The sequence below is a fragment of the Theobroma cacao genome, chromosome 1, assembly GCF_000208745.1.
Source record: "Theobroma cacao cultivar B97-61/B2 chromosome 1, Criollo_cocoa_genome_V2, whole genome shotgun sequence".
NCBI classification, from domain to species: Eukaryota; Viridiplantae; Streptophyta; class Magnoliopsida; order Malvales; family Malvaceae; genus Theobroma; species Theobroma cacao.
The window spans coordinates 161,892-178,160 of record NC_030850.1 but is presented as its reverse complement, the minus strand read 5'-3'; the positions used below and the strand labels follow the sequence as shown (position 1 = coordinate 178,160).

General features: G+C 38.5%; 2 protein-coding genes across 4 annotated transcripts; one reads left to right on the top strand and one right to left on the bottom strand.

Moving 5' to 3' along the window:
- LOC18610629 lies at positions 106–4,362 on the top strand. Of its 2 annotated transcripts, XM_007046406.2 has the most exons (4): positions 106–1,387; positions 1,689–1,803; positions 1,912–2,769; positions 3,888–4,362. In XM_007046406.2, the coding sequence occupies exons 1-4, from the start codon at positions 984–986 to the stop codon at positions 4,194–4,196; spliced, it is 1,686 nt and encodes a 561-aa protein (XP_007046468.2). In that variant the 5' UTR covers positions 106–983; the 3' UTR covers positions 4,197–4,362. The 2 variants fall into 2 exon arrangements, with proteins under 2 accessions (XP_007046468.2, XP_007046467.2); XM_007046405.2 differs by having other exon boundaries at positions 1,689–2,769.
- LOC18610628 (protein PIN-LIKES 7) lies at positions 6,947–12,243 on the bottom strand. Of its 2 annotated transcripts, XM_007046404.2 has the most exons (11): positions 12,081–12,243; positions 9,678–9,986; positions 9,457–9,536; positions 9,030–9,154; positions 8,806–8,927; positions 8,458–8,676; positions 8,211–8,330; positions 8,026–8,126; positions 7,834–7,886; positions 7,568–7,753; positions 6,947–7,480 (listed from the first exon to the last, which is right to left on the bottom strand). In XM_007046404.2, exons 2-11 carry the CDS (start codon positions 9,810–9,812, stop codon positions 7,356–7,358), a joined length of 1,266 nt encoding a protein of 421 aa, XP_007046466.2. In that variant the 5' UTR covers positions 9,813–9,986; positions 12,081–12,243; the 3' UTR covers positions 6,947–7,355. The 2 variants fall into 2 exon arrangements, with proteins under 2 accessions (XP_007046466.2, XP_017979229.1); XM_018123740.1 differs by lacking the exon at positions 12,081–12,243 and having other exon boundaries at positions 8,211–8,327; positions 9,678–10,833.

The following is a 16,269-nucleotide window of genomic DNA, read 5'->3' as shown; positions in this document are numbered from 1 at the left end:
GATAACATTTTGTATGTGTCGTGTGGTGTCGAGTCTGGGGCTCGAGCTGGATCTAGTTTGATTCTCAGTCGTACGATTTTGCAGGTGGGCTCAAGACGTCTGTCAGTAAAGACTAAAGAGCCGGGTCCAGACAGCAAATGAGTCTTGTTGGTCTTGGATCAACAACAAATTTTGTTCCGTATGACAGACATGAAATGGAGGGGCAATGACTGACTGGTTATATTAGGGGTGAGAAAATTGCATGGGATCGGGGGCAAGGAGTGAGTCATGATTTTATCCATCAAACTGAAAAGCCTGGATTCTTTTCTTTATGGCACATGTGGGACCAGACCGCAAAGGTGGAAAGAAATATCCAAAAGTAATTCACCTATATCAACGGCTCAAAAACACATCCCCTTTTTCAAATGATTTCGCCGATGTGGGTCAGGCAGTGGTGTACCATAAGAGAACCCCGTCCCTCCGTCCTTTCCCCATAATTACCATCATGCCATCATGGCCGGCACCAATGAAAATGTAGCCTTGTAGTTGTTGCCTGGTTGATGGTTCCGAGATGAGTTTTGCATATATCCGGATGATGATCATCATAACTAGTAGGAGTGATTATGATTGCGCATGCCATGATGGTCCATCGTCGCGGAGCCAAGAGCGGAAGAGGCATACTTTCCCCTTCTCTATCAAACACTTTCTGCTCCTTTTAAGTTAGTAGCGTAGTTAGTTCCAGTATTTATTTATTATTTATTATTACTCTGAGAGGAGCGAAAACAAACCCACCACCACCTCCTTTCCAATTACCTCCTGTGTCAGAAATCCAACACAGACAATTAATAAATATACACTAAAACAAGACGACGACCGCAAGTCAGAAATCTCGACCAGACCACCCTCTCCCCTTTGTTACAGAACAAAGAAAAATAGACCTCCAGCTTGACCCATTTGCCATCTACATTACCATCGCCATTAGCCAGGCAGTCCGGTCTACTCCCATGGCTGCAGCCCTCGAGTGCTGGTCCAGCCGAGCAACCACCGACGATGACATGGTGGAGCAGGTCCTGATGCGGACCAACGACAGATCCGAGGAGAGCTCTTCCTCCTCTGCTTCAGCCAAAGCCGAAGCGCCATCCGCCATGCACAAACGATTTCAGAGGCTCAGCAGGAACGTCTCCGAAGCCATCGCCTCCCTCAAGAACTCGCTTAACCTCGACTCCTCCCAACGTGATCAGCACTTGCCCCCTTCTGTTTCTGTCCATTCTGCCTCCAAGGTCGAGACTTGCCGAAAAGTGGTCTGGGGTACAGTTGTACGGAACTTGACACAGCTTTATCCTGGAAGTCAGTTGCCTGAGAAGCTTGTCTCCAATATTAGGAAGCATTATGATTCCTTGCCTCTCAGGTCGCCTTGCCTTGCCTTGTTTGTTCCTGCTTCATACTCAGTTTGGGCTTCTCTTTTCTTACTCTGAGAAATGCAAGAACGCAACACAAATTTGAAAATAGTTTCCTCAGCGTTAACTAAACTCAACTCTGAAGCATGGTTTTGTTTTTTCTTGCATCTATAAACAGTGATCCTTTGGTTTTCTCATTATTATTATTTAAAACGTTTAAAGTGGTATTGCGTTACATTTTGCTAAAATTTTCCTATTTTTTCTTCCTCAATTTTGCATTTTTGTCATTCTTTTGGGGTATTATTTTGGCAGTTATGCGCAGGCGGGCTTTGATATGAAAGAAGTGTTTCTACATATAAAATTGATAGAGCAGGCATCAGGGGATGATCACCCCGCTATATTCATTCAACAAGTGTCTGAGGATGAGGTACAAGGTTCTGTTTTTAAGCTCACATTTGCTTGTAACTCTTCCTTTTCTTGGTCTGCCATGTCTGGTGCTCTTGATACCGCTTCCATTTGTTGCAAGAAGATACAGATATTTGAGAAGAAAGGCTTTACTCTTGGAATCATTCTGTTCTTGGTTCAACCGGCCCAAGACAAGTTATTTAAATCCCACATCGAGAATGCCCTCAAATCTGCTATCAAGAAACCCAAAATGACCACTGTGAAGCTACCATTTGGGCTTTGCGGGTGTCAGGAGGAGAATTCTAAAGGGAGAGACTTTGGGGAAATTGAAGAAGACGCAATTGAGCAGACTCATAGAAATGGGATTGAAAATTCAAATACAAAGATTCAGCTTCAAATGCCTCTGCCCACTTCATCGTTTGTTGTATTGGTTGATGAATGGCAAACCATCCAATCAGGTGGGGACGAGATTGGAAAATGGCTCTTAAACTCTGACAATCTTGAGTTTGTCGATCAGATTGGACCCAACTCGTTTAAAGGTGTTTACAAGGGTAAACGTGTTGGAATTGAAAAGCTCAAAGGATGTGACAAGGGGAATTCTTATGAGTTTGAACTTCGAAAAGATCTCTTAGAGCTGATGACTTGTGGGCATAGGAACATTTTGCAATTTTATGGTGTTTGTGTTGATGAAAATAATGGGTTGTGTGTCGTGACCAAGTTGATGGAAGGTGGATCAGTCCATGATTTGATGCTAAAGAACAAGAAGCTTCAGATTAAGGAGATAATAAGAATTGCTGCTGATGTAGCTGAAGGGGTCAAGTTTATGAATGATCATGGTGTTGCATACAGAGACCTCAACACACAGAGGATTCTGCTAGATAAACATAGTAATGCTTGCTTGGGGGACATGGGTATAGTCACAGCTTGCAAGAATGTTGGCGAGGCAATGGAGTATGAAACTGATGGTTACCGTTGGCTAGCTCCTGAGGTTTGTATCATCTTAATTACTGTTTTCTGAATTCTGTTAGCATGGTTCATCAGCATTGGTCATAACCTTATTCCATCCCCACTTCCTAGAGCACAAACTCTATCCTCCTGCATTGGTCATAACCATCATGCCTGGTCTACTTCACCAAGCACTGTCCAGCTATAATAAATCAAATTCACCTAAATAAACCATCTCAACAGTTGATTTATCACTTTGGGCAATCGACATTGGTTTTTGTTGTGTTTATGTAATGTTCTTCAGGTTCAATGTATGTGGGTACAACTCTTAGGATCAATCTAATCTTGCTAAAAGAGACTTTATGTCACTTATCCAACATCATTGTTTGGGCATGCGTAACATGTCTTAATGATTGTTTTTTCTTTACACTTCAATATGGTTTACCTTTATTTATGTACTCGTACGTTCTCAATTAAACAAATCATCAACACTGTTGAAGCCACTTTTACCAATTGTCTAATTGTGGAGCCCTCATACTGGAACTTTTTAATGTTAGGAATTTAGTCTTTTTCCATACCTAATCTCGGAGGCCACTGTGTGACTGCTACTTTTCCAGAAGTCTTCGCCTAATTGATGTTAATATTATGATTATCTTTAAAGCAAAACTAGAGGAAATAACTTATGACATATTCCATATATTTCAGTGAGCATATTGTGATGCCATTTTTTATTACTCATGTGTTTTTTGTTTTGGCACATGTAGTACTCATGAGCAGAGGGGGGGGGGGGGGGGGGGGTTGTTCTGTTGGTGAAAATTTATTTACACTTTAACTGAATGTTTCTCTTTCTACCTGCAAGTTAGGTCTGTTTAACTTTTTCAAATGCTGCTTGTTACTTATGCTTATATGGATTCCAATAATTAATTTGTTCAGTGTTTAAAAATGTTGATATTTTGGAGTAAAAGAACACAATAATGATTTTTTTTGAAAGGCATAAGAAGTTTTATTAAGGAGAAGTGCAAACTTCAGTGAAATGATACTCCAACATAATAATACTTTATATGTTCATTATCATTGTTTCTTTTCATATTCCAATTCTATACAACTTGCATTGCAGAGGCTGATCATTTTTTGGCCCTTCCTTGTATTTTTTGAATGCAGATCATTGCTGGGGACCCAGAGAATGTTACTGAGACATGGATGAGCAATTCCTATAGTTTTGGGATGGTGATTTGGGAGATGGTGACTGGTGAGGCAGCCTATTCTGCATGTTCACCGGTGCAAGCAGCAGTAGGAATAGCTGCTTGTGGCCTAAGGCCTGATATCCCGAAGGACTGCCCACAAATCCTCAAATCTCTGATGACCAAGTGCTGGAATAATTGCCCATCAAAGCGACCTCAATTCTCTGAAATTTTATCACTGTTGCTGCGGCCCAATAACAAGCCCAATAACAATAGCAAACACTTATAGGTAAAATACACTTCAAAATAATTCATGAAATGTAATCCATTCATGCTGAAAGTGTGTTAAAGAAGGCTTCTTCTGGTGTCTTGCTACCATGCATGAATGTAGATTTGGAAGTTCCTACAGCAGAAAAGAAGACATAAGTATAACTATATGTCTTTTCTTTTGCCAACCTAAGCATATTTTTTTTCTTTCACCATTTCAAATCAATCTTTTTAATTTGGCAGCCAAAGAAGAAAATTAAATAAAAAAATGTTTCATTACTGATTTTGTGGAATGTCTTGCCATCATATGCATGTTACGTAAGAGCATTTATGATGGACTTGTGAGTGGTGCGATTATTTAAATGACTAGGCATTTTATGTTGGTTGCAAAAGGCTAGGATTAATTGTTTGAAAAAGGGGAAAAGCAGAAGGAAAGGAGATTTTCTCAGGCCTTATGTGCCCTCCTGTTTATTGTGGAACAGGGAATAATTGCATCTTAAGTTTTATTTTGTCTCTGTGGTTGCTGGTTGAGGGACCCAAAAGTGGTCTTCTTGTCTTTTTGTCTCAGAAAAGGTGAGAATCATCAAATACCCCAGTGTTTCCACCTATGGGAAAGTTAGTGTTATGGAATTCCACGTGGAAGTTGGCTTTAAATTCCTACATGTGCCAATGATTTGAGATGATAGTTAATGAATGAAAAAAAAAAAAAACCCCTACTCATGGGATTTGTATAGCAAACCTAGTCCAGCATTGAACAATTTATCAGATGAGCATTTTTGGTCATCTCAAGTGCTGGTTGCTATTGGTGGAATTCACTGTGATGGACGGTGAAGATCCTGCTATATACATCTCTTCAAATACTCTGCTAAATTTGAGTTCATAAACTGGATTGGAAAGATTGATTTGATGTGCTTGTCTAGTTTGACTATTATCACATTAATAAAGCATGACTGCCTTTTCTTTACTTCTTCCCTTGTCTACCAAGTGAAGAATGGATGTATTTGTTTTTCATTGTCTTTAGTTTAGTTAATTTTTATATTTATTGTAAGCCTTATCATTGTCCACATGATCGTGGACAATTTGAAGTTCTGAGGAAAGATCCCAAGTGAGCAATCTTCTTAAAATCAGTTTATGCCAAAAAAAGAAATTATAATAATTAAACAAGAGAGAAAACCTTATGCTAGAAGCTTGCATGGTGGGGATGTTTTAATTTATGGGTTCGGGTTGAGGAATTACAAGGCAGGCAGTCAGTCAGGTATGAGCGCCCTGCATTTTAATCTGGTTTTTAAACCTTCACCCAGCAGTGTAACACTTCCTGATTCTTTGCTTCAACTGCACAAAAAGCAGCACAACTCAAATTGAACAACATGAAAACAATTCAAGCCAAAAAAGAAAAATAGATTGTTGGAGGCTGGAGGCAGAAATCAATTGAGAAGATGTTACAGAGCAACATTTTCAGCCGGAAGACCAAGGCCAGCAAAGTAAAGAAGGTATCTTCTGACTTCTGAATTGAAACCCTAGCGGCATTTACTGTAGAGCTACAGCTTACCAAATCTGTGATACTTTGCATGCTTGTTTCCACCATTTTCATTGTCGATACTTATGTTGTTCTTCATCAGGTTGTTTTTATAAACTAGTGATTCCATGCATTTCATTATCTGGACACTGGGATCGTAATGCTAATTTAAAATTGTGGCTGTGAGATCAACTTTCTCAAAAATCCCAGTCAACAATGTGTTACTGCTATCCCTCGTTCTGGATAAGGTTAAGAACAAAAACATGACCATGTGCAATAGAATTAGAGCTCTATCCAGCACTGCCCTCTGCAAATTCTATGCTTCTCGTAGTTAGTTCCATGAGTTATCTTGTTGCTAACTATACTAAGTTTGACTCATACAACTAATAAAATGTTCCTAGTATTTTTATGGGATGTTTTCACTGTTAACAGAGACATTTGTTAAGCACATGGATGGTGAAAGTTATATGATTTCAGTAATAGAGGTCTGCTCTTTAATCTTCATTTCATAGTTTTTGCTTTCAGTGCTTTGTCATATGCCGTTTGTTCTTTTGGAGATCTCCATCTTGGCAGCCAACTATCAGCTTCATTTGGGTGGCTAGTTGATAGTATCATACTCATCTTGGCCCTGCCACACAAATTGAGTGACAGAAAACTAGGGCAATGCTAGTAAACAGGGCATTTCTGCTGAGACAAGTAAACAGGGCACACTATACTTGCTTAGGCACCCAAATCAAGTTAATATTCGAACATTGAGTTACTACTTACTACTAGGACTGATTTCTTGTAATTCTTTTATGCATATTGTTGGATTATTTATGCATGAAGCTTACTGTTGAATCGTCAACTTGTTTCAGTTTAGTCCTATGTTTTCCACTTCCATTAAAGCATGGAAGTTGTTAACTGCGTTCATGCATAAAAAACTGACAATAGTCTATTTAGAGATGTGGTATAGAAGGAGAGAAATGAGGTGGGAAGTTTTTTGTGGATGAGCAGCAGTATAAGATTGTAAAGATGGACATAGCCTTTTCAACACTGTTCCGCAAACAGTGAGGGTTGGCTTGGAGGTTGTGGATCAAAAACTCTTCTTAATTAGAGAAGTTGAAACTGCTATGTGGACCCTTCATTGGCTCAGAAGGTTGTTCATATAATTGTTATTTTAAATCAATATCGTTTGAGTTGTTGTAAGTTCTGGGTGCTGATGCTCTATTTTATTCTCGAGAGTGTCAGGATATGGTATCCGACATTCAGACTGCTACATAAAGTTGCATTTCATTCAAGTTTCAACCAAAAGCTAAAAGAGAAAGAATCCAACTATATGATGATATTGAAATGAATATCACGAGCTAATACAATTTTACATACAAAATACCTTGTGCCCCCAGACACAGAAAGGACAGCACAAGGCTTTTCTTCTGCTTGAGATGTGTACTCTCGGTCTTGTTTTTCGGTTTTTCAACTCACTACGCCTATGTACGTATATGTCCACGCTATGGAAGCCCTTTGACCTCCGCTGTTATCCACGCAAGTTGACATGACTAAAACAAAAAGAAATGACGGGTAGCATATATAGTAATAGTGTTTGTATCTAAAACAAACGAGAGAAAAGAATCTGATTGGAGATGGCTCTTTCTTTTGGGCTTTCCTAGGTTGGGTTGGGGGCTTTCAGGTCAAGATCCACATGAACACTGTTGACCAGGTGGTGAGTGCTAGGGCAGCAGCCAAGTACGTCCACAGGAAGAGGACCGAGCACTCCTCTTGACCCACATCAAAAAGCTGGGTCATGGTACCTGCAATTACCCAATTAGCAATCATTTACGTAAGACTGTACCTAGCGGGCACAACACTGGTGGGTAATCTATGAACCCTTTACTCACCAATATTCATGGCAGGTGGCACAGTAAACTGAATCATCAGTACGTAGTGGAACAAAGGGTCCGGTGGCAGGAAGCCAAGGTTCCCGGCTGCTTTAACAATCCAAATGCCAACAGCTGGGAGAATAACGTATCGAACACAGACCACTCCCACGATAATCAAAGGTTTAATTGCCGATGAACGTAAACCTATTCATTTATATTCCTAAGTAAGAATGTGTTTCCTTGACCAAACAGCATTAATTAGGAAATTTTACGGTCAGCTCTACCTTGAATCAAGTTGGCTCCTAGTATGAGGGTGATACAAGGAATCGTTCCATCCCTGCACAGTTCTTTTACTTCGTTAGCACTTGTTACGATAGCTTATCCGAACAAAATAATACAACAAGGAGCCTTCCATTTCATTATATTATTCAATCAAAACGAAATATTTATGAACAGAGTAAGGGAGAAGAGCTTACCCTAGCAGTTTAATGGAGTCTTGGATTACCCGTAGTGGAGCCCCCTCACCAATTATAAGGTTTCTCAGCCACGTGGTCGCCCCAAAGATGAAACCCAAAATCTGATCATGGTCGAGCATCATTTATTTAATTCTTATTTGTGTCGTTGAAAAATGAACATGTACAAGTGCAACTTAGAAACTTACTGCACCAAGCGTTGGAGGTGCCATGAGCTCTTCCAAAATCTGATGAAGAAACCTGACCACTTTAATCCAGAACGATGCCTGCCCTTTTTCATTGGGCCCAGTTTCTTGGGATACATTCTGCTGTTACAGTCATTTTAAAGGCCAAGAGTGTTACTGAATAGTACTTGTGTTTAATTTATATATTACTCCTAGTATACCAGATGCCTCTGGCTTATACCAGAAACTCTTTTGTGCAAAGGCTACCTACCAATTGCTTCTCTGGATCTACAACGGACTTTGTTGCCGCTGTTATAGCAACTTGCTCTTGATGACCTTTTCCTTTCAGAAGGTGACTTTCGGCTGTGGCATCTAAGTTCTTGTTGGGTTCTTTTGAAGCCAAGTCCTCAGCCGCTTCAAGTGCTTTGAATTTTACAGCTGAAGTTTTTACCATTTGGTAAGTGATAGTCCAGACGTAGAAACCACCAAGCTGCATTAATTATTAGCCAAAGCATACATGATTGATCAGACCTTCTACTCAGAAAAGCAGGGCTTACTAGCTTCCTAGATTCTGCAGCCAAAAGCTTGTGGGTAAAAGGCCTTGAAATAATCACATTACCGCCATGGAGAAAGATGCGTATGAAAGTCCCACTGAGCTGCAAACATTACGATTCCCAAACGGGCTTCCATCCTCATTGCAGACTGCAGGGACGACTATAAGGAGAAGATTTCCCAAGTTCCCTAATTCAACATGCATTTAAATACAAATTAGTCAACTACTTGAATGTGTAAAAATGGGTATGTATGGAAAAAGCTTGAACCCTTGAAAGCTGTCAGCTTTACCAGATGAACATGTAGCAATGATAAGACCCTCCAGATGAGGCTTTGGTCTCAGTATCTTAACCACAATCCATCCAACAATTCCTCCCACTAGAAAGGTAATCCCAATATTTACAGGCATAAACCACCTGTGAATTGATGATCAAACACATTAAAACCACGCCACCTGTATGTTTGTATGTTTGTATTTCCTCAGTTATAATTTTTGAACCGGAAAAAAAATTTAGTCTTCCTCTCTAGATTTTCTTAGAGACAAAAAAAAGAGATGTTTACAATGCCGAAACAGAGTTATTTTGTCCCCTCTCATATGAATATCTAAGTAGTCCTGCTGCTTAAACTTTTTTTTTTTTCATACGATAATTAAAGAGAAAAACATAGAGTGTATAGGAAAAAAAAAGGAACAAAAACAAGAAACAGTAAAGTATCCTACCATGAAATAATGTCTTGGAGCGTGACAGTCTTGGCAAGACTTGCAAACATGAGCGAGGGGGTAAACACCACGAACACAAGCTGCGTTTTACAGAGCAAAATAAATATAAGACGGAGAAACCCAGAAGTGAGGAACATGATCATGCACCAAAGTCAATTTCACCAACATAAAGAAAAGGGCTTGTGCACGCATGCAAACAATTAATTAAATAGTAGCAGTACCTTATTCAAGGATCTCCGGGTGTCTGCTGAAAGAAGTTTGCAGTGATCAGTTGCCATGAAAGCTCCCAACACGCTTATTATCAGTACTTGCAAAATTGGCATGGAAGCCACCTCGAACAGTGTCCAGAAACCCATCTTATAATTATTCTAATTCACCTTCAATTATTCTTTGATGTATAAATCAGACAGAAAATATATTTGGTGCAGCTATCCTTGTTTCAATTTCTCCTGTTTGTTGAAGAGTATGTTTGTGTAGCAGCTATTGGAATGTGCAAAAATATCTGATGCTAAAAGAACAGGAGGAAAATCCTGCGAAGGAGCAGAGGCGAGGGGAGTGCATGATCACAAAATGGAGACGTCAAAACAAAATCAAAAGAAAAGTTTGCATGACTTGTATCCAAACTCGGGCGAAGCTAAAAGCAAGCATTGGTAAAAGACATGTGATGAATCAATGTGTCCATGAGTACTGGAGGAGGAAGGAACGGTGAAGGTACCCCAACTTGTCACGACTTTGAATATATATATGTTGGTACTTTGGTACTTATGGAAACGGTGGCTGGCGGGTGGTGATGCTTTGTATTATTTTATTGCTAACCTCACCAATTCCTGGACCGGAGTCAGACACTTCTGGTCATCATATCTATCATCTAAGTATATGTATATATATACGTTACGTACCCTTCAATGAGTGGCGGCTCTTTTTCTTTTAGAACGTGATGCACGTTAGGCCCCCTATGATCATCAATGGTACAAAGGACACGCCAAGGAGACAAGTTCAATTGTGGGAGTTGTTTTCCTAATTGCTAATTGAAATTAAAGAGTAATCATGCAGAAAGTTACCTTGAAAAGTAGTTTAAAAGTGTTGGGTGACAAATTAAGATGCTGCGCCTACTTTTGGGAGAAACATGAACAAAAGTATCAGGTCCCGACACACCAAGGCGACGCGGGGGCCTTCCTACTCTACTGAAGCCCCGATTGGGCACTAGATCCTCGAGGATGCAGTGAATTTTGGGAGGCAAATTATAAACCCGGTGTGTCAAATGGCACCTTAGTAAATCCATTTGAGGTGATGGTAGCCAGCCTCTGAATTTGGATAGCGTTTTGTAAATGCCAAATGCCAATGGAAAATTATTGTAATTAATTAATTATTTATTCGAGGCCTTGTTTGGTAGTGACTTGTGGTCCAGCTGGTACCACCACCGGGGGTAATAATCCCAATCCAAATCACACTTTAGCTTTCAGGCTTGATCATGACTTCATTCCCAATTTATCTACAGCACTGACTACTTCTCATACTTGGTAAGGCCAGAAGGGGTATAATAATCAGATGGTTTTGCTGTGAATATACATCACCGTTTTAAGCATCTGAAATGAGGCCATCCCCATGACGAAACAACAATAATATTGCTATTGCTATTGCCATTGGGTTCCACTTCCGCCACTGTGGAAACGAGTCATGTGTCATGTGTATGCATGTTACTCCATCTAACATTAATAAACAATAATATAATGTGAAGAGGACAAAGTCCTATTATCCCAACTACAGCCGCTCGCTACCATCACTTGATAATTTAAAATCAAATTCAAACATTAATTACCATATTGGACGTAGTCATATTTTAATTTGCTACTACCTGTGTCCTCAAATTAAAAATATATCGACCAAAATTCTTGTGTGTAAGGACGAGATATCTGAGTTTGTCTAAGAAATCCAAAAATATGATTAATTTATGATCGACAACTAAATTAGATCTATAAGCACATACAAATTACTAATGGACATGGATATATAGTAAGTATATACATGCGTTTAGAATTTGTTTATTTGGTAGATCCTATATATAAAAAGAAGCACAAAAGTAGTAATATTGGTATGTAATTTTATACGCACTATTTCATAATGACAGAATAGAATTTTGGCCTGAAAACAACTAGAAAAATAAGGATGGATGGATGGATTGGCTGAGCATGAAATAGTATGTGAAAATGGAAGGGAAGGGAAAAGTTTGAAAACGTTACGTAAACATAAAGAATCAAAGATATGGATGTGGAAGGTTTGAGAAAAGCACAACAAGGCAAGAAGGGATTTCATCAGGGAGAATATATATATATATATATATATATATATGTAACAACCAAGAAAGAACAAGTCGAACCCCAATTGGAAGATGAGTGGAGACCTTGGATTTAATTATTGTGGCTTAATTCTCAAGTGAAAAAGTGATCTCAATTACATAGACACGCATCATTCAATTTCATCATCTAAACAGAACAATCCACACAAAACAAAACTCTCATACTGCAGATGTAATAAAATGGATGGAAATATCTATATATTCAATATTGATCAATGTAATATTAGGCTGGTGCAGCCAGCGTGCCTCAAAGAGAAAGATGACGAACCTGAAAATTAATTAATGCCAAGTTGAGCTGAGTGCAGAGACCATGAGCGAGAGATAATTACTATGTCTGAATCTGATCAATGTGAATTATATATGTGGATGTCAGGATCGGATTTGTCTAAAGTGATCCTAGCATCTGTGTTTATGGTTTAGAGAATATATGATAAAAGATTAAGAAGAGTTTATAGGATTCGGCTGTCACGCTTATGAATCTATATATAGGCAGCAATAGAGGCAAATGCAAAAAACACCTTCCCCGTAACAATTGACATTAACAGGACACATGTTGTGTTAATTCTTTAACGGAAGCTGAGTCATATATGCACATGCGCGTACACTTGTGGCAACATCCATCATAATTTTATGATTTTTAAAACTTAATTTTCTGCTGGTCTAGGCTGTATATGTGTATAATGTATTCAATTATGGGATTAACTAGTTGTGATTCGGAGAGGGACAAGTCTTGTGTAGCCTTCAAGTGCAATTAATGCGATGGTAGCAGCCCTAGTCCTCATTTCTTTATTGATGCTAACATCTGCCTAGCTAGCTAGCTACCTAGCTACTTGTATCTGTGGGTTCAAATGAATTCAGTTTTGCTTGCCCTGGCAATTTCAAGAAATGATCCTTAAAAATCACCAACAGAAGAATGAAGAATTGTAGGATCTATTGGGCAAGCAAGTCAAAAATTGGAAAATACAGCTACAGGGGTCGTATATATAAAGTTGTCTATTCCATGTTGCAGGTCCCACCACCTGGGATTACATCTTAGATGTACAATTAATTTGGTGGTGACGAAAGGCCTTACGCAACAAGGCCATGAAATTAAAGGAGTAGGGGACAAAGTCACAAACCAAATGAAATTTAACGTAATTAGCTAGGTTTCATTCATCAACTCAGACCTGCTGCTTGCTTTCATTTTCAGCTTTAGACTTGGTTGCATGTGTCCTGTGTCAATTAAAGAGGTGTATACATTATTAATATTCTCTGTTCCATTTGGCCTAAAAAGATAAAATTTTTATAGCACACACACATAGATAATATTAATTTGACAAATATATATATATATATGCATGTCTTTTAATGGAGCAGTCATGTTATGTATGTTGAAAAACCTGGAGAATAGAGAATCACAAGGCTTAATTTGTCGTTTTTCCATCCATAAGTTAAGTTGTGGGTTGTGAAATGATTCCACCTTTGCTTTTTTGTTTTTGGTGTGGACAGATGATTACGAGGGAGTAGGGACGTCCTAAGAAACGAGGATTGGATAATTTGACAGATTATTGGACCACGCCTCTTATCATACTTCCACAATACTTGCTTAGCAATATATAATTGTAACTCTTCCCTTGGAAAAATCAACCTTGTAAGATTCAAAACATTTCATAAGTAGCAATAATGGAATTGCATGCCTTTTGGTTTACCAAGAGTAATAAAATGGGTCAATGAGTAAAAAGTTTGTTTTTGTCACTTAATTTGTTGATATATACATATATATATATATATATATATATATATATATATATATATAGAGTCAATAAAATATATTTCGACAATTAATTAGTGTTGTAAGTAAGTAGCCAAAAATTATACATATAATAATTTGGTCACTGCTTTTGATTGGAATGACATGTAAATAGAGCATTAATTTATTGCGGTGGGCAGGCAGTAAGGATAAATCTGGAATGCGCATGCACATGCACTTGATAGCCGTAGGGGTTATTGATTTGGTATTCTATTCTATGTTGGGGGCTTAATTTGTCTTGTTGTTTCGGTTCGATGTTTATGGATCCACTTGTAGTAATTCTTTCATCTTTCTCTTCCCAATTGACGAATTTTCCATGTTCAAAATCGACGGCTAAATTTATAATGTTTAATGTGTGTAGACCATCCTCGTCAGCTCCGCCGCCATTGATCTACGTTTCAAAACACAAAGATTCGTTGCTAATTAATTAAATAAATGTTAAAACTATTAATTCCATTTCAATGGAATTATTATTATTATTTTATTATCTCTCCATTTTTTCAATGGGATGCCCCATTTTAATTATTATTATGTTTACCAAATAAAGGAGACAACAAGTTTGTGGGGTCCCACCTCTAATAACATAATCAAAAAGTATAACAAATGGTCCCACTTAGCTTTTGTCTCAAGGGTTAACTGACGCCGTGATTAACCCCAGGATATAATTATTGATTGTCCTCTGCTCCATCAATCGGCTATACTTTTCTGAAAGCAAAAAAATATTATTTGTTTTTGAATATTTTCATCTCATTCCATGTATTTATTCAATAACTACATGAAAGTTGCTTACTTGTTGACTGGAATATGTAAGTTCATGGCAACTTGGCATTTGTGCTTGGTGAAAGACCTGCATCAAGCTTCTGGCTCTACCCCTTTCATACCTGCTTGCCATGACTTTCTTACAGACCAAAGTAACCATGTTGTGATGTTACTGCAACGCCTCCTGGTCCGAATTGCAATCTGCAGTGGAGGACGTACGGTACGACCCATACACTTTGTTAGGATTTCAGTATTGAAATCAGGTAGCTTCCATACTCTCTTCGCTCATCCACAGATGCCCATCTCCTCAATGGCATTGGCTAAACCCAAAAGAGAGAAAAATTTAAATAAAAGTCAGTGTGGTTTGTGTATTTGATGTCGCTAGGTTTTTCAGGGTCAGGGCTATCTGATATTGTGATGGCATGGGCCATGCGATGCGCTTGGCAAAGCCGACGAATTCTAAATGGCTATCACTTCTGTTTGATTCACCCTCGACGAAATCATTCATCTTCTCCGACGCGCATTGGCTGTCCCCTCAATTACTACTAGTACCATTCAATTGGAAAAGCTGACATTTGAACTTGACTCAGCTGTGCTACTGTTACTTAATTAAAGCATGTCAGGTGAGGTCGCTTATCACTACTTATGAATGAGACTGCCCATGTGACGTGTCATTCCAAGATGATGCAGCCACACCCATTACGGCTTTAGGGCTCAGGCGCAGACTCCCTCTCCTCAAAATTAAAACTAGAGTAGTCACACATATATATGGCCCTTCCAGTTCCAAGCACACGCCCTTAACTTACTTCTTGGAGTATCTAATATTTGCATAATCAATTCACCATGGCTATTCGCTAGTGTCAGCGTGCGTCTCTCAAGAGTCCGAGTCTCAAAACTAACGATAGCATGTCCTTGTCGTGACGTGCGGGTCCGGAAACCCGTACGCCAGACGCGAGGCGAAAATTAAAATCGCGAAGGTGTGGGAGTCGCCCCCAATCTTTCTTTATCTAGGTGTGATTGGTCACCTATTAACCTGGTTCTTAATCGACGAAGTCCTAAATTAATTTTAGCGTTCGTCGAAAGAACGAGAACTGGTCCACGTTTTTTAAAGATGGGTTCGGGAGCGCGGTTACGCACGGAGAAGGGTCAGCACCTCCGTGACGCCCGTTCCACGAACAGTACCATTCAATCTTAAGTTATCATATTGTAGCCTACCTTGATTTTATTCTTGTGTTTTCTTAATCCTTCTTATTAATTAATTCTTTATTATGTTATCTGATTGAATCCTTTATTCGGTTGTACCTATGCACATGATGCAAGTGTAAAATGGTGTCGTGATTTGTTTGTTTTAAATAATGGGGTCGACAATATTTTATTGAAAAATCATTCGAAAACCATCCCAACGTTTTGGTAAAGTCTCGAAATTCTTATCACCTAGAGATATCCCTGGAATAACTCAAAGGAATCCTATCATCAGAATTCCTGCCCCATTTACACGATAAATGTGGCATGCTATGATAGAAAAAAATGATGATATCTACATGCACGCGTTTGTTGATTTAGGTGGTTCATAATACATCCAATTATGTGTTTAATAGTTTAAGGTAATTTATTACCTTGTTTACGTGTTTATTATTAAAATTTTTCTTTAATGCATGTTATTTGCTTTTTTTATTTTTTTTATTATTTATTATTTCATTTTATATTTTTTAAATAATTATTTGAATTAATGGGTGTTGGAGTATAGAGTTCGGATTTATCCTGACACTTCGATGAATATCTATCTCGAACTCCACACTTAAAAAATCCATCAAAAAGAGGCAACTCTTTGCCCCTTTTAGGTAAAATCTCTCAAACAGTCATTTCATTTTTCTTATAATTTTTATATTTATATCATGTTGTTTTATAT